At 46.6% G+C, this 26,037-nt stretch overlaps 1 protein-coding gene across 7 annotated transcripts in view; it reads right to left on the reverse strand.

The window, feature by feature from the left end:
- Positions 1–6,266: 6,266 nt before the first annotated feature.
- Positions 6,267–26,037, reverse strand: part of TP63 (tumor protein p63) — a gene marked incomplete at both ends in the record, with an annotated part of 101,230 nt that continues 81,459 nt past the window's right edge. For 3 of the 7 annotated variants that reach the window (XM_084267646.1, XM_084267650.1, XM_084267648.1), the window contains 10 exons: positions 6,267–6,563; positions 7,822–7,915; positions 8,691–8,835; positions 9,802–9,959; positions 20,238–20,374; positions 21,317–21,399; positions 22,383–22,519; positions 22,781–22,890; positions 23,216–23,331; positions 25,086–25,272. In XM_084267646.1, the coding sequence (XP_084123772.1) occupies positions 6,267–6,563; positions 7,822–7,915; positions 8,691–8,835; positions 9,802–9,959; positions 20,238–20,374; positions 21,317–21,399; positions 22,383–22,519; positions 22,781–22,890; positions 23,216–23,331; positions 25,086–25,272 (1,464 nt within the window). Of the gene's footprint in view, positions 6,564–7,821; positions 7,916–8,690; positions 8,836–9,801; positions 9,960–16,579; positions 16,695–20,237; positions 20,375–21,316; positions 21,400–22,382; positions 22,520–22,780; positions 22,891–23,215; positions 23,332–25,085; positions 25,273–26,037 lie in introns of those variants that run through there. The other 4 variants (XM_084267647.1, XM_084267649.1, XM_084267651.1 and 1 more) reach the window with 2 other exon arrangements.

The raw sequence follows: 26,037 nt of genomic DNA on the forward strand, positions 1-26,037 counted from the left end.
GGCCAGTTACTTCCCACTGGATTGCACATGGCTGTGCCGTGACCCTGTCTCTCTCAGTGCAGCCATGAGCCATAGGAACTCAGCAAGGCTGATTGCATGGACAGAGCTGTCCTGCTTAATATTAACACACTTCCCTTGGCCTTGATGCAGGCAATAATGAGACCACATCTTCCAGGGCATGAGTCAAAGTGGGAAGCTAATATGCTCTGAATGGCTCCCCAGGGACTTGCTTGCTACTGATGATGCAGGGAGCCTAATCTCCTACCCCAGGCATTTGGGAGAGACAGTGTAAGCATCTCCCTTGCATGCTGTAATGGTTGGTATCAGCCCAGCTGCTTGTGAGTAATTGCTGAGCATGTCAGAAGGCAACCACCTCCTGTTGTAGCATGTATCCCCATTGTCCATCCAGGGAAGTGGCACAGCCAAAAAAAAAACCACTGGCTGCCATGGTCATGTTATCACTGCATGCAAAGGGCAGTGCACGCAATGGCAGACAGACCATTGGAGGAATGGTGCATGGAGACCCTCACCAAACACTACATCTTGGAGGGAGCTATGAGGTTGAAATCCCGTTGTCCATGGACCTGTGCGAAGTTGCTGTGGCAGGGGAGCAAGGTGTGATACTTCTGTGACTGCAGCCACAGGTGGAAACATGCCGTGCATAAGCAACATCCTCAGATACAGTTGTGACCCTTCAGCCCTTAGCTTCAATGCTGCAGGTACACAGGCACTGCACACTGTCCCCAGAGATGCCCTCGGTGCTTGCCTGTGTGCTGAGGCAGCAGCTTCGGGCCCCTCCACCCCCTGCCCTGAATCCTGTGTCTCCTGCACCCCAACTCCTATGTAGCCTTGCTTTTACTCACCAGTAGTCCCAGACACCTGGCTTGCTTCTTGAAGGCAGAGCTGGTGTTTCCTAAGAACAAAACATGTGACACTGTACGAGTGTTTACAAGGAAGTCAAAGCATTTTAACAAAAGCAGCTTATCCCTCCAACCCCCCAAGAAAAGGACTCACTCCAGTTTGAGCCAAGGAAGCACATGGCCACTCTTGCCCAGCACCTTGCAACATCCACAGGCAGATGGAGAAGGCTGCGGAGAGGCTACAACTTCTCTTCTGAAAGGCAGGCACCTACTAACAGAAACACACAGAACCCAAAACCACCTGGTTCCACAGCACTGATGTTAGGGCCTTGTGCTGCAGGGATGGGGTACACAGTTAGGAGGGGATGAGCACAGAAGAAAAAGGGACCACGGGGCCCAGATCAGGAAAGCAAAGCTGTAGCAAATGACTACTGCCATATGCCTCTGAGCAAAATTTTGGCTCCTTAATCTTAGGGAAGCAAGCTGGGGTGAAGCCAGCCCTTGCCAACAGAGCATAAAGGTTTAACTTCCTTCCACTTTATTTCACCTTCATGGACTGTCTATCTGGTTGTAAAACTCCAGCCTCCAGTTTTGCTGTGCACTCAGGAAGATGATTCACCGCTGCCATGGGTCTCTGAGAGACAAAACTACACAGGACCCCGAAACCACCCTCTTGAGCCGGACAGCCAGGCAAGGCTGTTTGCCAAACCTGCCTGGTGAAGGCCCAGCATAGGCACAGCCCGTACCCAGGCAGCCATGCTCCGTGTCTCCATAGCTGTCACGCATCACTGCCCCATGGAGCAGATCATGCAAGGGAGCTTTGTGGGATTAAAGCACTGGCCCAGTGTAGCTCCTCCCTAACCTTCGCACAGCGATTGATGTAAGCTACACGTTTTATAGAGGCGGCCACACAGCCCAGGTCCCTGCACGGTGCTACGGCTCAGCTGCCCATGTGATTTTTTTCCCTGCTGAGAAACAATATGCAAAGAACCAGAGTGGGAGGCCAGGTCCTGCAATCCTCCCACCATAGTGCAGACGGACGTTTTGCCATCAAGAGGGAAGGGGTTTCTGCTAAACCACACAGGACAGGAAGAACGTGATGAGCAAGACACCCTTCACAGGCTCCAATCGGACATTTGCCAAGTTCTGTGGTGTCCGGATAAGTTTCATTCCAGGAGACTGCTAGCTTCAGCACACTCAGAAGACAGCATAGTAGGGCATGCACGTCCTCAGGGGCCCACCCAGGCTTGCAAAACACAGCTGGAAGCTAGTGATGGATCCCTGCCCTGAAAACTTCATGCCTGCATATGAAACATCCTGATATCCAAAGACAAAATTCCAATGGGTATGAGTGGAGGGCAAAACAGGGAATGCCAGCTTGGGATTCCTCAGCACTGAACCCCTTGCTGTAAGATAAGCAATGCAAAAGTTCCTACTCCAGCAGTGGATCACAGAAGACAACAACTACAACCATCAGCAAACATGTTTTAAGCTTACCTGGTTAATGGAAACCAGAATCCTATTTTACCTGATCCAGTTTGCTCATCTGAAGGCAAGGAGTCCAGCAGCTGCAGCAGCAAGTCCTTGCAGTTGTTAGCACTTCTCTCTTTAAGGGCAACATACAAGTTTTTAACATCACATTCAACAATGCCTGACTGTCAGAGTGGAATCAGGGGACTGATGCCTCTGGATATTGATATCCAGGGACAAATACTTCTCTAATCCTTTGGCAGAAAAGAAAAGAAACAGTGACCAGAACTAAAGAACCCTGATAGTAAACGTGAAACTTAACTCCCAAGGAAAATCTTCTCCTCTTAAGATATTTGTGGGTTTGGTTGACTATTTTTTTTTTTGCTGGTTTTTATTTTACTCCTTCCCCCCACCCCCCTGCCTCCTTTCCAAGCCCCCTCCCCCAACCATAACCCAGGAAAACCGTAGGAGACACACATGGGGCCCCATACAAGAACCACTGACAAAGCTGGGCTGCCAATGAAGCTGTCCAGTGACACAGTGAAGGTTCTGGTTGGAGGAGGCCACTCCATCACTTTCAGGGCAGCCACTCAGCTGCTCTTCTTTCAAATCTGTGGAAAAAGCATTGAGTTGCAAAGAAAAAGGAAATTACATTGGCAGGGGAGAAGATGCATGGGTGATGCATGAAGGCTTTGGTGTAAGTTAAATAAGGGGGACAAACCTCTCTAAGATCCAAGTGCATGGAGGAGATGGCTGTGCAAGGTTATTTCACCAGTGTGGAGGTGGGAAAGGGCAGCACCAACGCTGTCTGCTCACCACACGTATTCCCTTCTCCCACCCAGGGCACACAACAGTCACTTCATCATATTTGAGCAGGACACTGAACACTGAGCCTTCCCTAAAGCCCTGCTCAGAAACAGAAGAAACAGGGGCTGCAGCAAGAAAGCTCACAGGGGCTCACCCATGTGATCTGCTGGTAAAAAGGCAGATGGGTGTGTGATGGCACCTTAGAACACACATGGATGGTGTGGGAATGAAAAAACTGCACATGTAGGCAAAGGCCACGCTAAGCCCTGGATGCTCAGAGGAGAAAGCAGCAGCAAAGTCTCCTCTTCATTTCCCAGAAGGCGCACGGGAAGAAAAAGGGAAGAAAAGAAGCTGCTTGGGAATTCAGTCTTATTTTCAGTTTGGCTTTTATTTTCATTGACTTCAACAACAAGGTGTTCCAAAACACACAGGTCCTGGTGCAGGCAACACTGTCATTGCTACAAGCATTGGCAGATTCTCAGCTCAATTAACCCATATGCTTTGATGTATCAAAACAAAACACAAAAACAAACAACAACAAAAAATCACAGCTCTACAGGGGAGGGTAAAAGCTACAGCAGTTCAAACTCACTTGAAGATTCCAGTTATACAGAAGTGGGCTCCATAGTGGTATACAGTAGAAATAAGGTTTTCACAGCATGTATTTTAATTATTAGTGATGCAGCAGAAGAGCTCCATCTCACTGCTGAGTAGAAAAGCAGATACTGAAGCTCTTGCACCCAGACTCCAGGCACGGCATTAACTGCATTAACCTTTATAGTCAGAAGCTTCCTAGTTCCTAAAAATGACAGTATTTTTGCATCAATATTCGTACAATACTGAAGCAGCTCAGAAGGATTACACAATGGAGATGCAGATCCATGCAGGCGAGAAGAGCACAACCTAATCCACACCTCCAGGGATTTGCAGAGTACCCGCACTGACACTTTACCTGCACTAACAGTGCCCCGCTGAACTGAGTCCTGGATGGAGCCCAGAGTAGGATGACTTACTACTTTCGTAGCATATAGGGAAAAAAAGAGATATGCATGAAGTTTTCACACTGAGCATGTTAAATACTTTGAAATCTAGGACGCTGCTCTTTGAAGTGTTACAAAATAAAATGATAAATCAGGCTTTCAGTACCTGCCCCCTCCCCCCCCCTCAACTGCAAAGCAACACAGGAACCTCAGTATGAAAAATACAAATATATTTGTTCCGATGAGTCGTTCATTACAAAGTGTACTGCAAGCGTTCTGCATAAAAATAATAATTAAAAAAAACAGAAAAACAAACAACATTTTATTGTGGTTCTGTCAGATCCAGTAGCCCAAGAAGAAATAAAAATTGGCGTGTTATGCTGTAGGAAACAAAAATTACACATACAAAAAAATATTTATATACACACTCTTTACAGGGTAACCATCTTGCATTACCTTTTAGAGCTATCCAAAATAGGCTTGCACAGTTACCAAAAGGCAGTCTTTGAACACAATATAGACCTGGCACGACAGATGGAGGAGGATGCTAACAATATCGGACTTAAATGAAATACGTGACACGCAGCAGGGACCAGAAAACAGCCACTGCATTGAAACGAGATTATTTGCTTGTAGTAAGGTATAATGACAAGTCATTTAAGCTGCTTTTTTCCATCTTTTCCCAACCAAAAAAGAGAGTCAGGCTTACTGTTAAAAAAAGAAAGCCAACTTGGAAGTGCCCATGCTGACCTGAGCTTCTCACCTTTTAGGTTTGTGTTATATATGTTAGAGTCTCACTACCTTGGTCAATATAAATGTGGAAACACACACTCCGTTTAGTTACTTGCCCACAGGACCACTGGCAGTCAGAGGAAATGCCTCAGAGCACAGCTGCTGTAGAACCAGTAAAGAAAAAAAAACAGAGAAAAAATCGATTTCTCATGTAAACATGACTTTTTTTGCAGTAGCAATGCTCATATTACCAGGAGGTGGGTCCTTAGTTCCAAGGCAGTTGTAAATTTATTTTTCTTTCTTATTCTCCACTTCTAGATGCTTGTCACTTAGTCTATAGTCACCAGCAACAAACCACAACAGGTTCCAGCCTATTACAGATATATCTAAAGATGGTTCTACTTTACTTGGCAGGAATCCAATCTAGCTTGGTCTAAGTTAAAGACTGTCTGGGTTTAAGATAGCTGACGCCTTAGAAATAAGTGTGCACCTCTCAGTTGGTCCTCCATTCAACTAGAGGCTAGGCAGGCAAAACCTTATGCTAAACTAACCAGGCTGCATATGTGGCAAAGCCAAATTCTCTACCTTAAATGTCAGTAGTAGTACAGAATGAGTAAAGGTTGGGTGGGGGAGAGAAGTCAAGGGTGAACAACGGCTGTATTTGTGTTTATATCCTGAAACAAGCAAACCAGGATGTAGTATGTGAGTTAAAAACAAGAAGAGACAGCAAGTTTGGGTTCCCCCCCGCCCAGAGAAGGCAAGGGAAAAGGAGAAAGTGGGTTGCAGGTGGCCCTTAAGCGCTGGCCTGCCCAGCAAAGTGCATGTGCTGTCTCCGCTGGAGAATATTACACATGAACAGAGCACTCAGCTCCGTGGGAAGAGGCTGTTTAAGTGCAACGTTCAGCAGACCGATTCCCATTTATTTTTCGGACGAATTGAGAGTTCAGGGTTTGGCAGCTTTAAGCTTTTTGCTCTTGGGGTTGGGTTTTGGGATTTTTTGGCTTTTAAAAAAAAATATTTTAACCTTCCTACTTTTCAAAGTGGAATTGCTGGATGAGAGATACACATTTGCAGGTCAAGACACCCACAAGGTGTATTAGAATTCAAGAGTCAAGAAAAGAAGCCCTCTCCCCAAAGAAAAAACACGAAACAAGAACGTGGCCTTCTCGAGAAGGTCAACAGCTTTCAAGGGAACACCACCCGCCTTCCCCCTTCGCTCAGATCTTCCCCTCACAAGAGCTGGGGTGGAGGTCACAGTCCAGGAGCATGACCTAGACACCATCAAGAGCATAACTAGCAGGAGTGAACAAGAAGACTCCCACCGCCCTTTGTCCAGGGGTGCAGTACCAAGCAGAAGGAAGACAAATGAAGGGCTGAGCAGTTTGTGGCCAAGGCAGGGTGGAGCAGGGTCCGGAGCTCACTCCCCTTCCTCCTTGATGCGTTGCTGTTTGTTGCGCCGGGCATCCATGTCGAAGTTGAAGTCGTTCCACTCGTCACGGGGTGGGAAGGAAATGGTCTGCCGGAGCGTGAAGCGGACTGCGTCAATGACCCGTTCTCCCCGGGTCTCGCTGGAGCCCACGCTGACAGTGGAGGCGCCACTGGGGGTGCGCAGGAGGTGGGGAGGGGAGGAGAAGTCATGGAGCTGCCGGTGGTCCAGGATGCCCTTCCAGATGGCGTGGCGGAACTGCTCCGGGATCTTAAGGCTCACCAGATCCTGCAAGGCAAGGGGGAGGGATTAACAGGGCAAACTCCGGGTAACCTGGGTTCCAGGAGTAGAAGCAACCTCTGGGCCACCCTGTAAATGCCCATTAACCCAAAAAGCTGCTAAAATCCAGAGGGTCATGCTGTACTGTAGAAGACAAACCACTAATCCCAAAGGTGATGGTTCACTTCTGGACAAGCATGTGCAGCCAAGAGGCAGTAAGGACTAGTGACACAAGGTCTGTTTGGAAGCTATGCAAAACACACATTCATGCATAAGAGAAGGTGACCTAAAGCTAGAGTTTTAGCTGGAATTCAAGGCCTCCAAGACAACCTCAGGGAGATCTACTGGTTGTCTATAGTGGGGGACACTGGGCTGCAGAAACTCAGCAGCTTTGAAAACTTCCATGTTTATTTCCAAGCCTGATTTTAGAATCAAAGCTTGATCTCCAGTATCTGAAGCTCTGGGCCTGACTCTGTAGGAATGCCCTCTAATTGCTTGAACATAACCAAAATTTAAGAACAGAAACCTAGCCTTAGCAAACGAGGACTTTGAGGCCCCACCATCTCTGCACAGGTACAGCACCTGGGTGTAACTTTACCTAACACTGGGAAATGTCCTATCAGCTTCTGAAAAAAAAATTAGCAACCAGCTTTGGTTAATTTGGGTCAGCTTTTCTAATTAGACCAGCAGCAGGAGGAAGGCAGCCTGGGCTAGGAAGCAAAAGCACCACAGCCTTGCAAAGTGTCAGGGCAAAAAAAAATGGGATGGCCAGCTCCAAGGAGAGCAGCGGCACAGGAGAGATAGCAGCAACCCTACAGTAAAAGCCATGCAAGAGATAAATCAGGGCTGAGATGCCAGTGGCAAGGGAAGACTGTTAAGGTAAGGCCAGAGAACAGAAGCAGGGAGTGAAAAACGCAGATCACTTCCCGACAGCCTACTTGTCTGCAGGCAAGTGAGGTGTTTCAGAGCCAGTAAACTGAAACCAAGCCTTGCAGAATTAACAGGCACGTGGGCTGGGGCCACTTCAGGGGCTAAACTGGACAGTGGTGGGGAGGATACACTTTCTCTGCCAGGCAAGGCGGTTACTATGCTGGCCCTGAGTCCAGCCTCTCTTCACCTCACATTAAGTCTTCTCTACATGCAACAGTCTTAAATTAAACTAATCATATAAAAATTAAAAAAAAAAAAAGACTGAGTCTGGATTTCTGACCTGTTCCTACAGCAGGGCCAAGAGTGCAAACAAAGGAAATGGTGAGGAGTTACTTACATCCATGGAGTAATGCTCAATCTGATAGATGGTGGTCAGCCCCTGGGTCGTGAAATAATCCACACAGGATGAGCAGCCCAGCCTCGCTAAGAAGCTGCAGAGGAGGAAGGAAGGAAGGAGAAAGAAAAAAGGATCACCCTGGCTGCAACAGCCCAAACCACAGAAAAACCAAATACTCAGCCAACCTGCAGCAACAGGAACCAAAGCTTTCACCCTTGGCTTGACCTTCTCCAAGACATCCCAGGCCAGCAAGCCACATCACTACCACATCAAACAAATGAGGGAGTCATTCAGCTTGGCTCCTAGCAGACAACCCTCAGGACAGCACCTTGCCTTAGTCAAAAGCTGCTGCCACACCACCTGAATCTTGGGGCAGGAAGGCTCATGTGGACCCTTCTGCTATGTCACTCCACTCAGAAGGTGGATCAGCTTGCTGCACAGATAGAGGGCTTCAGCAAGGCTCAAACACATCATGCACACAACACATACTTCAAATCAACACATTCCTCCCTAAGTGTAAAAGATTCTTCCTTTATAGGCAGCATCTTTCAACCTGTTCAACCTCATGGAGGGCAGAGGGGCTTCTGACCCCAGCCACGGCTTGTTGAGTGGCCAAAGGGGACAAAAAGGAGAAAAGAAATGTTTGGAAGATTGCCTGGTGCCCTCATTTCCACCAGTCCGACAGATGCTGCATCCCACATCTTTCTTGCAGTCCTAATGTCCCCATTTCTCTCAGCTGCTCAGAGGTGGGAGTTTGAGGCTCCAGGAGAACAGGGTGAGAGGTCTGGCAGAACCCTTCAGGCTCCTGAGGCGAAGCCACCGCTCCCTGCGGGTGGGAAAGGTGTGCCAGGCAGCCTGCTCCTGCTCACCTGACGATGCTGCAGTCTGTAGGGTACGGAGGAGGGGGAGTGCAGTGGGACGTTGAAGGCATGGAGAGAGGAGGAGGCAGCGCCTGCGTGGGGCTGAGGCCATTCATGTCGCTGGTCATGGCCATGTGGGTGCCCATCATGGGAACTGGAGGAGAGAAGGAGCAGCACATTGTTACACGGGCATCCATGGACCCCTGCTAACCCCTCAGCACAGCACCAAGGGACAGCACCTGCAGCAGAAGCAGCCTTAAATCCCCTGCAAAGCACCGCATGGAATGAGCTCACGGGGTATCTCAGGCAGGGCTGCAGTGACCACACTAGGACAGACAGTCCTTCAGGAGCTCTCCCCTTGCTGGGGCAACTGTCGGCAGCACTGCCGCCGTGTCGCCTTCCCGAACGAGCAGGCTGGGGAGAAATCTAAGCAAGCCGCAGGCATCTCGGCTTTCCCTGCCACGGGAGAGGAGCGGGATGGAGCCAGCAGAGTAACCCAATACAGAAGCCAAACAGCTTTGTTTTCAGAGACACCAAGAGCACCCAAAGGGGATCAGCAACAGGTGTGGGCAAGAGCCCAGTGCTTTTGAAATAGATAAATAACAAAAACACACACACCAAGAAAAAAAAAATTAAAATCCCCAAAACACAGTACCAAACTCAGCCCCTAAAACCATGTCTGTCATCCTGGAATTACACGGCTGCTGGGCACTCTTCAGCAGCCAGGAAGAAGCAAGTTCCAAAACTGCGAGAGGCAGATATGTTCTTTGAAACTAAGAAATGTCTTGATTGAACCAAGTTTGTCAACATTTGCATCTCTTCTGCTGGGAAAGGATGAAGAAAAAAAAGTCTTGAAAGACAGACAACTGTGCAGCCAGCCAGGTCTGCAGCAAAAAGTAGCTCTGCTCACCCCGTGAGGTTCAGGGCAGAGTACTGCAGCCTGGAAAAGGCAGATGGCCTGCCCCATGGCACAGCAGTAAGCAGTATTTGACTCTGCAGGTTCCTTGCAAACAACTCCAGGCTCCTCAGACTAACAGCAGTCACTTGGAGGTGCCAAGTCTCCTTGCCCAGACTAGCAGGAAGCACGCATAGATCAGGAGAAGGAGCAAGGGTTTCTTACTGTTGGTTCCCATGCCGTCGGGGATGGTGGTTGGGGTCAGGGCATTCCGCTGCTGGGGGTTAATTAGCTGACTGACCGAAGGCAGCTTGTTCATGCTGTTCATTTTGCTGAGTGGTGGAGAGTTGGAGCCATAGGATGACTGCGACTGCATGGAGGTCCTGCAAACCAAGGAAGCATTAGGACAGGAATCATACCAGCTGTTTGCATTCAAAAAAAAAATACAAGTGGTGAAATACCATCATAGGAAAGCTTCACTTACACATCAAAATTTTAATTTAAGGAAAAGTTTCTATGTAAGTGTCTCAGTTGAAAAGAACATACGCAAAGCCAGCAAACAGCTACCAAAACTCAGAGTATTTTTAAGGTAGGCTCTCCTTATGGTCAGGCCTTTTTCATAAGAACAAGAACTAAGGAAATAATCTCAAACCATCCTAACTACCCCTAAAGCCTGACTGCAGAAATAATTTTCAGATCCGATCACACTTATCACCTTGGTTTCTTCAAGATTCCTAGTTACTTGTATAATCAGGTTGTTATCAGGTAGCCAGAGGAGCTTTGCTCCAGACTGACTCCATACACCTTAGAGACCACTACTGAGATGGTCAGAGGTGCCTGGGATGCTGACATGCAGCTTTCGTTGGTGTTAAGGAGAAACTGGTATCCAAACCATGCAGACTGCTTGCAAAGAGTATCAGATTCCTACTACCACTCGACAACAGCCCTAGCCTCCCTCAAGTCCAGACAGCCCCAAACTCCATCCAGCATATCCATGAACTGGGCCAGAGCAGCTTGCTGGCAAGCTCCCCCCTGCCCAGCCCCGAGGGTCCCAGCTGCAATCCCGCCTCGTAAGTGATCCAGAGCCTGAAGACCAGACAGCTTCTGAACGGCAGCCCAGTTCCCAGATCGAGTTACGGCTGCGGTATCCCATCTGGAGAGGGGTCTTATGTGGGATATGCAGAAAATGATCATTAAAGTGGGTCCAACAGCACAATTGGCAGAGCACCATCATGCCCCGAGAGACCAGGTTTTCTCTCTCTCTGACACCAGGGGCATCTGCAAGACTGGGCAAAGGCACCGTGGAAGCAGACCTGCTTCCCAACATGGCATACCCTCGGAAACTGTGCTCACCCGGCTCGCCAGAGCCCAGCCACACCACGGTGACCCTGCAGTGAACGTGCAAGGGCACATTCCCTTCTTATTTCCCATTGGGAAACTTTTTTGTCTGAGTATAACTGGTTACACCAATTCCTGGGAACTGGCTTTTCTCCTATGCAAAGAGAATAGTTCATTACTTCAAATAAGCAAAGTGTAAAGGAGAGAAAAGGCTTATTCCTAGATAATTTATTAAAGCCTTTAGCACTTAAGGTCAAGTTTCATACAATTATATAGTCTTCAGCTTCCTGCACTTTAAAGATTTGCAGTGTTGGGTGGAGAAAACATCTATGCTAACAGGCTAGAGTATCTAAGGCCCCGAAGAAATCTTACCTAATTACACAATTACAGGAGGTACAGAAGGGTGTGAACTGTCCTTTGGCAGTGAAGATGCAGGACAAGATCCAGCAAACTTCATAGACTCAAGGAAGTGGAAAGCACAAGAAGCTTCACAAATTAATATTAACACTGGCAGCAGCTCCCAAGGGGAAATGAAACCAAGCCATGAATTTTAGACCCAACTTTTCAGGGTGAAGGGAATGATTCAGATCTGAGGTTTCAATTCACCAATTATAGAAGTCTAGGCCATCCATGAAATTCAAGTCAGGTTGACACCACCCTTAACCTAAGAGGCTTCTGGATTTAGGATCAAAATTAATGTTTCTACTTTACAGGTTCAGACACCTGAGCTTAAGCTGAAATTAATACACACCTGAGTAGTGTCCCAGGGCAAAATCTGCATGATATGCAAGTGAGGAGGTCACCACATACACAGTGAAAGTCCAAATCAAATCAACAGTGATTTAGCTGCATTGTTTAAGCTTAGGACAGATTTGTTCAGAGAGCTCACAACTCAAAGCTTTACCCCCCCCAGGTTCACTGTTGTTATGAAACAAAATTTTCCCGGGAGGTCAGTAGAGGGCCTACCCTTGTACTCTGCACCACCAGCCATGATCTCAGCAAACCTAGTTAGGAGGTAAGAAAAAGAAAACAGGAAACAAGCAAACATAAGCCAATCCAAAGCACTCTATCCTATACAAAACAAATGCATACTATAGCATAGACCTTAAGGACTCTGTTCTTACTCATACTCACAAGAATCAAGATTAAGACAATCAAGCTCAAGTAAATAAAGCAGGAAACAGCAGTATTTTTCTTCATACCCACCAACTATTCCATCACACAAGCAGACATGTAAAAGGTCTAGAGAAAGCCATCTAGCCAAGGAAAAGTCCCAAGATAAACCAAGATGCAAAATTTTATTGAAAATTAATGTCACACATCAATATAGCAACAGCCTCAGAAACACAAGAAAATGGTTTTGGCATTAAACACACAGACTACATGGTGTTTGAGGATTCGTTTAAAATATATTGCTTTTTTCTCTTTGTTTAAAAAACAGGTATAAGAATGTCATGCACAGTGATTTTCATTAAAATTATACTTACTATGTCTCAAGAAAGATTAGAAGTAGGAGCATTAACATTTCTTTGATATCAATGCCAATGAAATGCATTTTAATATCAAGGTATAAGGACTTCAATTAAAAGCCTATTATACTTCTTGGAACAGTCTGATAAGAAAGGCACTGAGTCACATTCTGCAACTGATTTCTCTCTCCAAGACACTATGCAATTATTTAGCCAATGACAATTTCAGTTATGCAAGCTCCCATGAGGGCAATTGCCTCGCATGCTTCAAGGCATGTACTGATCATCTCAAGAGCTCAGGAAGGAGCTTCCTTCTCCCACATATGAAGCACAGTTTGTTTCAGAGGTCACACATAATTCTGAGCTTTCCCAGCTTGCTATGTGCCTGCCCTTCACTGGAGGTAGGAAAGTGCTTGGATAGATCAATTACCTGATTCAGTAGACAAGTCCTCATTCACAGATGAGCTTACCATCATGTAAGCAGCCTTAATGCAAGTTATATCAAAGGTTCATTAAGTGCAAGAATAGGGCAGCTCAGAGTCAAGAGAATTTAAGATCTCACCCAAGGCCCCGTGCCAGCAGTTTGCTACCCCTGAAGACCTAGAGACACAATGTAGAGACCCAAGTGGAATCAAAGCTCTCCCATCCTGGGCCTGCCTGTCCTTATTGTAGCCACAGCAAGTGCAGCAAGGATTCCATCCCACATTCACACATGGTCAACATGCCCACTGACCACATTTTCCTCAAGTGAGGTTCCCCACTGGACTGCATAATGCTGGGATGTCACTAACATAGCCTAGTAGTGGCACACAAGGGACACAGATGACACTCAATTGCACTGTGCCACTTGGAATACCTGTGAAGCAGGAAACTGAGCAGCAGGGAGATGCCCTTTCTCTTCACATCTCCAACAGCTGCTATTCTGAAGCAAGCAGTGGAGTCTCTTTCCAACCACACAAGTGGTTTGTAAGGTTGGTAACTAACTGGGAGCATGGAAAGGAGGAGCCCTGATGGTGACTAGGCAGACAGCAACTACAGCACAGGGACAAGGGTGGTGATAATTCCTGCCCTTAGATTTCAATTATGGGAATTTCCCAAGGCAAGTAGTGGATGCAATCTGCTCTCCAGGGAAGGGAGCTATAATACAGGGAGTGGATACACATTAACTAGTTGACATAGACTGATATGACCTGACTGACTGATAAGGCACAATTAGTCCACTTGGTTATTCCTCGAAAGAAAAAGTCTTGCTTTGTCATCTCTGGGGCTTCAGAAAACAAACAAAAGACAGCTGGGAAAATTTTTTCTTTTTATCTGCACAGGACAGACTACAAAGCTTCCATCTCCAGCTTATTTGTTTAAAAAAATAAGCATCCTCTGAGATAACCACCTTGTAAGATGGAGAGCAAATCAAGTCACCATTAAGACCAGTTTCACAATCATCATTGTCTTACAGGCAAGGCAAATAAATCAGAACGGGATCCAAATAATTTACGTTCTTGTTTTGTGCAAGTCCCAGGTGCTGTATTGCCCATCATGGTACATGAGGGGTTTTTGTTTATAGGTCAGACCAGGTGATGAACTGGAGCATAAACTGGAATCTCCTGGTGCAGGCAGCCCATGCCTTGTAAATTCTGGTGGGTTCCCTCCTCAAACCTGATAGTGGACAGGCCATGCAGCAGACCTTTAGGTACCTGTTGCAGTATTCCTGTATTGCCACCCACAAGCAGACAAGCCAAGATCCAGGAATAAACCTCCATGGAAAGGACAGACTGACAGCACTGAGCATAATCCTATATCTGAACTGCATTTGCAGTTTGGATTCCCACCTCTCACAGAGAACGGAATAGTATTGTCTTTCTTTTGAGATGGCACAGAGCAAAAGTTATCTGCCTTGAGATCTTGAAGTACTTCCTGGAGTTTCCAGGCAAAGAGGCACTTGATTTGGCTAGCTTTGCACAAGAAACAATGGTAGAGCTGCAACCATATGAAACAGTCACTGCTCATGCTTAATTAGTTATTTATATTTAATCATAGTTTTTGGGGCTCTGCTCCATCAGCCCTCCTCAAGACTCCTATGGTAGAACAAGTCTTGCTAAGACAATGAAGGAGATACCCAGAGATGGGATATGGTTTTCAAAGCTGGTGTTAGTACGAGTCATCACCTGCTCAGATCACAGCTCTGCTGCCTGGAAGCAGATGATGTGATGTTCAGAGATAAGAATCTTCTTCCACTGCATCAGGCTTTTTTTGCTTGGTGGGTGGCCAGGAGTCCTGCTCAGCATTTGGGAGTCACCTTCTCTTCAGGCTGCCTAACAAGTGTGTCAGAGCTGGGTACGCACCTGCCCCAGATAAATCCAGCATGGACTGTGCTGCAGGTACAGGGAGGTCCCCATCAGTATTGATCCAGGCTGTGTTTCCCAAGGGCTGCTGATCACTGGTATTTACATCTGAGCTCTGCTCCCCAACCACTGCTGATCCTGGCAGACACCAGCCTGCAGGGAGCACAGTTCCTGGTGTACCTTCAGTAATACTTCTATCTCCTGCAGCCACTGAACACTGGAGGGTTCCTCAGGAGAGATGCCATTGTCAGAACGTGGGCTGAAGGACACTTCTCTACCAGCAATAGGGGCTGTTCTTTACATAAGGATGTTTGAACACCTCCTGGTGGGGAGAGCCACCAATAAGCATCATGTCCACCCTCATTGCCAGTATCCACACCTAATGCTATCCACAATGCCAGGGTCATTCCATGACATGTTACTTTCCTGTTGATCATTCCTCCTTCATGCTGGTCTGGGCTTAGAGATAATGTTTCCAAAGTATTCTGATCAGGTGGGATATCTGCTGAGTGAATATTGCTTTTGTATAAAAATTGAAACAACTAAAACAGAAAAAACTAAATGCTCTGTAAGGAAGACCTGAAGTAGATCCAACAAATGGTTGGACTAGATGATCTTGAAGGTCTTTTCCAACAGAAACCATTCTAGGATTCAAATCCACTTTGTCAAGCCCCATACAAACAGCTTTCAAAGCTGGAGTTTGATACAAACCATGTGAAGATTTACAAGCCCTTGAGAAATGGTCTCCTGAGGAACTCCTAAGCCAGAATGCACCTTATGGACACAAGCAAAAGCAAAGGCCCCTGGCTGCAGAATTAGTGGACAAGGTTGGCATGGCCTGAGACCACTTGTCTGAGTCAACTGCAACATACACTGGGACCACTTTCCTTTGAACTGTGATGTTTCTAATGATGGGATAAAACATGGTAGGGTTGATGAAATAAAGCAACATTTAGTATCTGCAAAATGTCTGCCAGGAAAGGGTCAAGCTCCAACCCTCTCACACAGGTAGGTCAATGAGTAATTTTGGACACCCTACTCTTACACCCTCAGCTGCAAAGGGACAGGGAAACTAGGCACACATGGATATCATCACACAGAAACACTCCAACCTCACATTAACTTCGAGCTGCTCAGCCCACCACTCGGAGTCAGGGGGACCTTCCCAAGCTCAGCAAAGCTGGATTAACGCCAGTGGTTCTGGTACAGTCAAAGTCACCCCAGTCTTTCCTGAAGTTTATGTTTTAGATCAGTCCCTGTATGATTAGAAATAAGGGGAAACAGCTTGTGATGCCAAATTAGCAGGCCTTTCTACAAGAAAAAAAAAAATCATTATTTCTTACCAGTGCCAATTCACATAATTATTACCTCCCTCTGTCCAGCAGTACAAACACTTCAGCCATTTGTGCTATTACTGCATGACCAGCATTAAACCAGGCCAAATTGACTATCACTGACTGTCTAAACACACCCAACCCTTTTCCACACCACCCACCCCCACCCCACCCTGCAGCCCATGGACACTTAATTTAAACAAGACAAGAGGCATTTTAAAATTGAGACCTGCTCAGAGAAACCCCACCGAGTTTCACAAATACAGAAGTAACAGGAAAGAATATCAACAGGTTACAAAAACAGGAAGAAAACATTACACCAAGACGGAGGACATCGTGGTTCCTGACCTCCCAACACTACAGACTACAGCTAAGAGGTCTGTAGAAGTGTCTGTTGTTTTTGCAAAGCTTGAGTCCCTTCAGGAGATGGCTCTTGCTATTTGTTTGGTTGCTACCAGGCTGTGTATTTGCCCCACTGTTCCTAGTCCCGCCAGCTGGGCAAAGCAACCACCAGCTCTGTTTATGGATATACTGATGGGTTTGGGGGGCTGGAATGTTTTAGGATGGTATCAGTCTGTTTGGGAAGGTCTCTCCTTGAGTCCGTGAGTTCATTCCTGAAGCAGGCCGAAAGGAGACTGTAGAGAAGGAATCAGAGAAAAGAAAAAGATGAATGTACAGGACCCTGCACCAGCCACCAAGAGAGGAAGTGTCACTTTCCACCTTCATGATCACAGTACAGGCTTTGAAGGAGGGGAAAAGCAGTTGTCTTAGCACCTACAATGAGGGAAAGTGGCAGGGAGCTTTAGAAAGCTGGAAAGCCCCAGGTACAAGTGACTGCTTGGCAAGGAAGAGGAAGCAAATAGTTGATAGGGAAATCCGACTTGTGTCCCAGTCTCACAGGTGCAAGTAGTGTCCCAATTCTGCTCCCAGTGACAAATTCAGGACAGAAAAAGCACCCAGCTGAAGGGGAAAAGAAGCAAAGCTGCTTCTGTTGAGCCAGCTTCAAACTTTAATTACATAAAAAACAAAAGTTGGTGCTAGGGAGAGAGAATGGTGCCTACTGTGAAAGGACTGTGTTGATTACATCTCAGAGCAGCCATGGGACCCCCTGCACTGCAGCCAAGGGGTCCCTGGGGCCACACGCTGATGAGAAAGCACTGCATCCTTGGAGTCAGCAAAGCTGGCTTCATATACCTAAGCCCACACTTTTCCTTGCTTACTTCTTTGCAATTCTCTAGGGAGAACACTGCCTAAGTGGCTGGAGCTCACAATGCATGGTAGCACTGCAAAGGCAAGCCATGCAAACACCCCACTATTCGCTTCCGCACCACTAGTGAGAATAATTAGGTGGAGGTATGAAGAATACCTTCCCTACCAGCTCCCTCCCCACAAAAGCAAGCACCAGGATCCCTGCAGCTCCCATCTCTGCTGGAGATTGAAGACACTGGGTAGCTCAGCTCTAAAATACCTCACTTGTGAGGTGAATTCCTTCTCATTTAGATAACGAGCCCACAAAAGCACAGGCCAGCTCTGGTGTCTCCGGTAGCAGGGATCTCCTGGCAAATCTGTATTTTACACAGTGGCAGGCAGTGAAAAGGAAGTCTTCTAAATAAACATGCACACTGCTGTTAGAAATATGGGCCCCAGGATTTGGCAGTGAAAAAGGAAAACTAGAAACTGCAGAAAACACACCCACCTTCCCACCTATGATCATGAAGGTATTTGGCATAACAGTAAATAAGAGAAAACCATGCACAAGGGAGCAAGCAGAGAGAGGAGATGAAACAGAGAAAGGTTGTGGTCTGGTACAGAGTGAAGCATAGAAGTATTTTGGTCATCTTGGGGCGTACAAAGCTTTCTGGTTGTCACCAGATTAATCCTTTTCATTCCAGAATAGCCAGACAGTTATATCTGCTGGCCTGCCAAATGCAATGCTGGTCTCATGCAAGGTTGCTCTTACCCAAACCAATTCTTCTCTCCTCATTCTCTCATAGGTGCCTGAAGCTCCTTTACATTTATTTTTTTGAGGGGATAAGTGTGTATGCATGCAATTGTGTCTATGAGTCTTTTCAGCCTAAGTGCCTCTTCGCCCTGAACATGTTCCTTGAGAAATTAATTCATACCCTGGATTATCAACTAAAAAGACCAGAATCCAACTGCACTTAAGAAGCTATTGCTTGAACACGTATTTCAGCACAGAGGGCCTTGCTTGGTGGCAAGCTCTTGGCAGAGACAACTGCAGCAGCTCTGGACAAACACTGCAAGTTATTCTTCTCTCCACTTCTGGCATCCTTAAAAGCTCTTGATCTTTCTCCCCAGTATCTGAGCACACTCAGCAACTGAGAAAAATGAGCATATAACTGGAAAAGTGCCAGGAGACGTGCCAAAAGAAGTTTCATTAAATGAAATGGCTGGACTCGTACACACTGGTCTTAAAGGTAACACAAATACCAACTTCAGTTGCCAGGAAGCCATCCTATTGATACAGGAAGAATGAAAACAGTAATTATGGCAAAGCAACTGTCAGCGCCAAGTGAAAGCTGTCATCTGCTGCCGTCCATTTCTGCTTACAAAACCGCTTCTCAACTGACACGGCTGTAGTTCAGGTAGAGCTTTGAAGCCACACAGCTGAGTGCACAAAGGCCACAATGCCTAGAAGCCAGTAAATACAGGGTATGGTATGCACAAACAACACAGATGACCGATAAAAATAAATGATAACGAGAATTTTGAGTGCCCCGATGAAGAGTCCAGAGCTCCTGGATGCTCAAGCCATTTTGGCACAAGGCTTTTTTCACACCTCCACAAGACTCCAGCTGACACTAAAAACACACAGGTCGAAATGCGAACACATGCAGAGATGTGGCAGAAAGCCATGGTATTGCAGAAGTCCTGAGACAAGGCCAAGGCACCAAAATAAATCCCTACAGGCTCAAGTGGGACTTATGTGGTGCATTGGCCTCATGCTAACCCCTGCAGAGGAACGAGCTATACCCACAGCCTCCTGACACGTGAGCTTACCAGCTGGAACGCATAAGATCCGAAGCACTACCGATGGTGGCTACCTACAGCCCGGGCAGCTATTTTCTGCCACCTGATACAGCAGGTGAAGCAATGCCCATGAGTGACACTGCTTACAGTCTGTCTGGGAAGTCATCCTCTGACCCAGTCTCTAACTGCAAAGCTTTCAGAACGGACGGGAAAATGGAAACCAGACACTTATTTGGCCCTTCTGCTCCCCATCCTCCTGCCACTTACACCACACAAAGTAATCCTGGCACAGCCCTGCCAGCCAAGTTCAGATAGGGACTATGCCTGCCCAGATGGAAAGTTCCTCATGCTCAACATGGAGAGTTCAGGGACAGAATAAAGTTTTTAAATACAAATTGAAGTACACGCATCGAGTCTTTCTTTTGAAGTGCCCACTGGTCACCACACAATTCTTACATGATTCATCCTTGCTGTCAGGTTTTCAGCTTCCCAATTTATAGCTGAAGAGCCTGTAACGTGTATAAACCACTGAGACAGCAGCCCTCCAACAACACCAGAGATACACAACAGTGGGGTGAGAACCTGGCTGAACTGCTGCTCACAGTCCTGGCTCCATATGCTCTTGGCAAGATGCTCAGGTAGACACCCAGGAGAAGGTGTGGAGATGCTCTATGGTCACTGCTGTTCCCACAGAGCAGACAAGAGAAGAACATCCTCACCCTGCACTCCCCAGCTTGGGGGCACACATGCTGTCCACAGGCTGCTCAAGAGCATTGCCTTGGTGCACCCTGGGCTCCAGCTGGAGGTCAGAAATCAGGCACCAAGCCTGTGCTCCTACACTCTCCAAGGCCAAGAGGTGAATTGTGTGGGACAAGAGAATAGAAAGGGACTTTGCACTTGAGGAAGGACTGCTTTGTCCCATTGCACAGGTCAGGAAACCTGAATCTCACACTCATAATCCCCCATGATCTGGACCAGAAACTTGGCAAGATGCTCAGTTTCTTAACCAGGGACTTAACAAGCAGCTATGCCATTGGAAATGGTGTTACCAACACCGTACTCCAAGTGCTTGGCCCTTGGTTGAGCACCACATCCCCATGAACAGAAACCTTCTGTGTGTCTCTCCTCTCTCTCCCCACCTCACCATACTCACTGCACAGATCACTGCATGTCACACTCATACTCACTGCTTCTGGAGCAAGTGCTGGTGCTGCTGCTGCTGCTGTTGTCGGTAGGTCTCAATTGTGTGCTGGGGAAGGTACTGCATAAGTTCCAGGGACTCTTTGATCTTCAGTAGCATTTCATATGTTTCCCGACCCCTCACCTGGATCATGGGAAAAAGGAGGACAAGAAAAGCTTTAAAGGATTGTATCTAGAGTGACAGCCACCTTCACAGGTTTTAAAGTCAAGAAAATAACCAGAGCAGGATGCAAATACTCAGTTTACGCTCTGCATATGCAATAAAACTGCTAAGCCTCGTGCTAGGGGTACAGCAGATAATGTTGAGGAGTGATAATTTGACACCACAGGCTAATGAGCATCTCAGGGTTGTCATCTGGCTTGATGTAAATCTATGCCAGCCAAAAGAAAGATTCTGATCCAATCTGTTAGATAGAAAATGTGTCCATCTGCCTCAGAGGTAAGCAGAAAAAAAGGCACAAAAATAAAGATTACTTGAATTTGGGTGTCAGGTTTGGATCTCCCTTTTCCCCTACACACACACCATGGTTTGTGATTTATCCAACTAAACGTAGCTCACAAGGAAGCAGTGAAACAGCCAATTACAGATACATCTTTCCCTTTCTGATCCTGCACTTAACTCAGTGTATATCACTTCTATCACTGATGACGATAGTAACACATACAAAAGCCACAGAAACATCCACCTTTATCAGTAAGACAGCACCCATTATCTCTAGAGAAAGCTCAAGTGCCACAACTCAGAAATGACAGAGGAGGAAACCCAGTTATGTCTCGGCGACGTTTCCACCAGGACATGCAGATCCCTTGGGATATTCATATATACCTCACACAAACCCCTCTCAGTCAGCAGCTAATGAGCTTTTTCATGTATTTTGTTTAGAATATCTATTTAAAATGGGTGACTTTGGGGATGGAAAAAATTTTTTAATATATTCCACATCCCATTGCCATCCTCAGTTCTCTCTGGCCTAGGCAAACAGACCTCAAGTCTAGATGAGACTTGCCTGACATCACTGAGGAAGATACTGAACATAAGATAAATGCAAATACAGAGAGAACTCACTGGTAAGTATAAAAGCTCATCATCTGGGGAACGTCTTTTTTTGATAGATGTCATCTGTATGCCATGAGTTCCTTGTCGAAAAGCTGGAAGAAAAACCCCAAAACATCCCATAAAAAAACACAACAAACAAACAAGGGCAGGGAAGAGAAAAATAAAGAGAAAAAGATACAAGAGAGATATGAAGTGCATGGCCAGCTCGGATGTGCAGTGCTCTGAAAGGGTCTCTGCCTGAGCCACTGCAGAACTGCACTTGGAGCTCCCGGCTCTACAAGGCAGATGTGACTCACAGGTGTTGGGTGGCTGTACTGCCTGAGGAAACGCATGAACCAAGGAACGCTGATGTACAGCAAAACCCCAGCAAGCCATACCTAGGACAAGCACTGGCTCTTTGCAAGAAAGTCTGTGAGCTTTGGTATTACCATGATCATGAGCTGTTGATGGATCAGTGACCCATGAAGGTAAGAGAACAGGCAGGGAGTATGCAGAATTCACTGTGAAAACCAAGGCCCCCCCTCCAATGTGCCTCCTGTTAGAACCTGCTGCCTTGCTGTTCAGCCTAGCACTGTCACCGAGTGTACACAGGAAACCAAAGCTGGGTTTCCATATCTTGAATGTTTGATGAGTGCATCGCACCCTTTAAAGCACAGATGCCACCTGCAAGAACACCTCTGATGCACATCAGGGTTCACAGGCAGTCTTAATCTAGATGTCCGTGGCTGGAAAATATATGCCACAGCTTGAGAGTGACTAGAAGGAGCAGAGGATGACAGCACAGTCCCAAACAAGACAAAGGTTCAAAAACTGTTTAGAGTCCTAGCCACGTACCTTGAAGGCAGCAAATAAACAACACCTCCAGCCACTGCTGGCAGGGGTTATCTAACACAGGCAGCTCTGCAAGGGAGCCCGTAAACCCAGACTGTCAAATGCTGTTTTGGGATCACCTAGGAACACAGACTTCTAATTCCCTCCTGCCTCCAAGCCCATGCACAGCACTGCTCTGTCCTCACAGCACCTACACAGGGTGACAGTGCAATTTGCAATCTGCCCAGCTCTGCCAGCTACTTACGGCGCTTCGTACCATCACCATTCTTTGTGCTGTCGGACACTTGCTGCTTGCGGATGCTGTCCTCGTCTGCTTTGCGGTCTCTGCCTGGGCAAGCACAAATGCGGGCTTCAAAACATCGTCGGCCCAAGACTTGCCCACTGGAAGGAGAGAGGAGAGGAAAACATCATCAACATCTGCCAGCTTCACTATACACAGACCACTGCAAACCTCCCGTTTCCCAGTCAGGATGTCCAAGGTATTGGGCAGCTCCCACCCACAAAGATTTCAGAATATCCTACAGCTCCTTGCACCAAACTGTCCCTAAGGATGTGCAACGCTGCCCTGAGCAGAAGAGGAGCAAGGTGACCACCTCTCAAGCAAAGCATCAACACTTCTGATGCACTGTTTGCACTACTTACTCTCTGGTTTCCAGTGTCACAATGATGAGGATCGGGCGACGGTTCATGCCTCCCACACAGCTACTGTTACACATGAAGTTGTACAAGACTGTTGTGAACTCTGTGCCAACCTGGATGAGACAAAGAGGATGAGCAGAAGAGATGGTAGATGGAAAGCTCTGCTCTTTCCAGGCTCTCCTCTTGTACTCCCACAGCTGTGCTGCAGTCAGACCAGTACGAAATAGGCCCCACCACAAAGCTTCATTAATTAAATTAATGAGTCCTGCTCTCAAAGGATAAAGAGGTTGTTTAAAAGCTCATTTCTGATAAAGACGAAGAAAGAATTCAGTGTGATGAAAGGGTGGGGAAAGCACAAGATCCCAACTCTTTCAAGTAGGATTTCAACCCCCACCCCTTGGTGTGCTAGGATGCCACCGCCCAGAGTTCACAACATACCTGGGGCGGCTCATAGGGGACCAGCACACTCTGCCTCCCGGTGATGGGGTCTTCTACGTACTGGGCATGGCTGTTCCCTTCCACTCTGATCAGGTGGCTGGGAGGTGCAATCTGCCCTGCAAGGATAAAGAAGCAAAAAAAAAGAGACACTGTTCAGCAAAGTAAGCTCATGTGTATGGCTGCAAGGTCTTCCACCAAAGGAAACACCTGCACATGGTCCCAGAGGTCTACTAGAGCATACACATGCCTCCCAGCCCTTAAAGCATACCTTCCCAAGGTCCCCACCACCAAAGGCAGTGCAGACTTTCTCAAGCTGAACACCTGAGCATGGGCTTTCCAAAAGTCACAGACTAAGCAAGCCCAGATGTTAACTAATGGCAGTGCACAGCCAACTGTGAGCTGAAATCTTTGAGCAGATCACTCCGTGTGTATTTTCACACTAGTTGAAAGCCTTTCTTTTCCACCCCATAATGTGGACACAAAGCAAATTCCTTTAAGTCTCAATTGCTACTCTTCTCCCTGTCATCTGCTAGTGCTTTTCTGTTCCCTCTCACCAGTCTTGATCTTATGGAGCTAGAAAAGATTCAAGCAGCTAGAGAAATATGCGTTTAATTAATAGTCAGCTTGGAAAATCATGCTTGCTTTCAGCAGCAGCAGGAGGGAACATGATCATCTTTGGGTTTAGCCCCCTTTCCAATAATTAAAAAACCCCACCAGCCCTACCCCCAAAAAACCCCAAGAGCTTCCTTCTTGGAAATTTTCTTCTGTGTTTCTACAACATACAACTGAATTCTGAGGAGAGAAGCCTATTACAGGTTCCTCCAAATAATTTGGTTTGCATTTGAAATGTTCACTTCCTTAAGGCACAGCAAATTTCTAGAGAAGTAATTCTTTCAGAATAAGAATTTATGGGCATGCTTGTTTTTTTCTTTCTTAAAACTCCATCACTGAACCAGGTATCAACCTTCAAAAGCCTTAGTTGTGTCAGAAGGGCATTTAAATATTAAAAACTACTACAAAAATTGCCTCGCTCCACTCTGATTTTACACTCCCATGTCCTTGCTTATTTTGGGGCTTGTCTATCTGGCTGCACTGTAACCAGCAAAGAGATCCAGGCTCCTAAAACATCCTGCTAACTGACACCAACCAGCTTTTTTTTTTTTTCTTTCTTTTTTCAGTAGGAGATAAAATAATGCACGTAGAATAAAACAGATGCTCATCTGAACTTATGTGAACTTAAGCAGTCAGGGCAAAACAGAGCCCAGCCCATGAGTTTGCAGAAAACCCCAGAACATTTTTTTTGAACAGCTGCTACTTCACTAACATAAGGAGAAAAAAGAAGAAGATTAAAACATTAATACTGAACTGATAGTGTTAAATGCACAGGAAGGTTGCCTACAGTTGATGCTGGCACTTGGTGTTATCCTGCCAGAGATACACAGCCCCTCCATCTTTGAGGTGTGGATTAAGGACTGGAGATGATATTGCATCCTGTTACTGGATCCCTGTCCCAGTGATGTGGAAGCTCATTCCTGAGCACAAGAACAGCTGCTTCTCATTGCTGGAGCAAAAGAGGAGTGGGGAAAGGGTGCCAGAAGGGCACTGCCTGCCATGTGGACAGACATCCATCCAACCTGAACAGGCGTGAAGTTTATTTCAGTACTTTCTTCCAAGGATGTGCTTGCACAGGGATAGCTATAGTATATTACAAAGCTTCCTGTTAGGCATGGGAAATAAAGAGCTGCACAAGACCTTGCAGGGAGGTCTGCTTCCAGCAGGCCTGCTGTGAAGCTGCCACCAACTCCCTGCTCCTAGTCATCAGTCCACCAGTTTCGGAGAGGAACTGCCAGCAAAGCTCTGTCCTCCTTACCCTCATTGAACTCCCGGCTCAGCTCGTGGTTTGGGCAGCGTTTGACCACTTCGGTGACATGTTCGGCTTTCTTGTAGACTGGCATAGCCCTGATGACAGCTCCCTGAGGCGGGGGGGTCATCACTTTGATCTGGATGGGACATGTCTTGGCAATCTGGCAGTACAGCTTTTTCAATTCAGTGGAATACTGGATGGGGAAAAAGAGGCAGAGAGAGTCAGGGTGTTCAGCTAAAAGCAGAGGCATGCTAGAACAATGGATTTGGGTTTGCACACACAGCTGAATGCACCAGCTATTACATGGGCATTGCATTTTTTCACACAACACCCACACTTCCAGACAAGTGGTAAAACCCCCAGACCACCTTTAGCTGTTTCAGGACAGCAGAGTATAGATCTACGTCTTGATTTTCTCAAAGGCAAAAAGCTTTATCTAAAGACCACTGTTTTTACACAAATACAATCCTTATTTCTCTTGGGTACACACCCCCTCTTTCAAGTGACACACATTTCCCACCTAAAAAAGTGGGCACTATTCTTTTCACACCACTCTGCAATCCTGGAAGTAGTGGAAGCCACACACGTAAAGCATTTCATCCAACTTTTGCAAAGTTGTGCCAAATCTGATGATTCAGTCACCTTTCAAAAACATCTCATACCTCTGCTGATCATCTGTATAGCAACCTCCCCACCTCTAAACTCAAAGCTTTGTGTCCATGAAGTAAGGGAGGAAAATAGCAACAGTCTTAATGACGTACAATAACATATAAGTAGCAAAGTCCAGAAGAGTTGAAGAGTCCAAAGACTAGGTCCTTAGTGGGACCTAGAGCTGGCTGCAGAAGGGAGATTGTGACCATCCTGGGGTGGGAAATGAACACCTGGAGCAGAACAATATGCATTTATTCACTGTGCTCACTTGAAGCAAACTAGTTTTCCTCTTCCAAGATGTTCCCCC

The sequence above is a fragment of the Gallinula chloropus genome, assembly GCF_964237585.1.
Source record: "Gallinula chloropus genome assembly, chromosome: 8".
NCBI lineage: Eukaryota > Metazoa > Chordata > Aves > Gruiformes > Rallidae > Gallinula > Gallinula chloropus.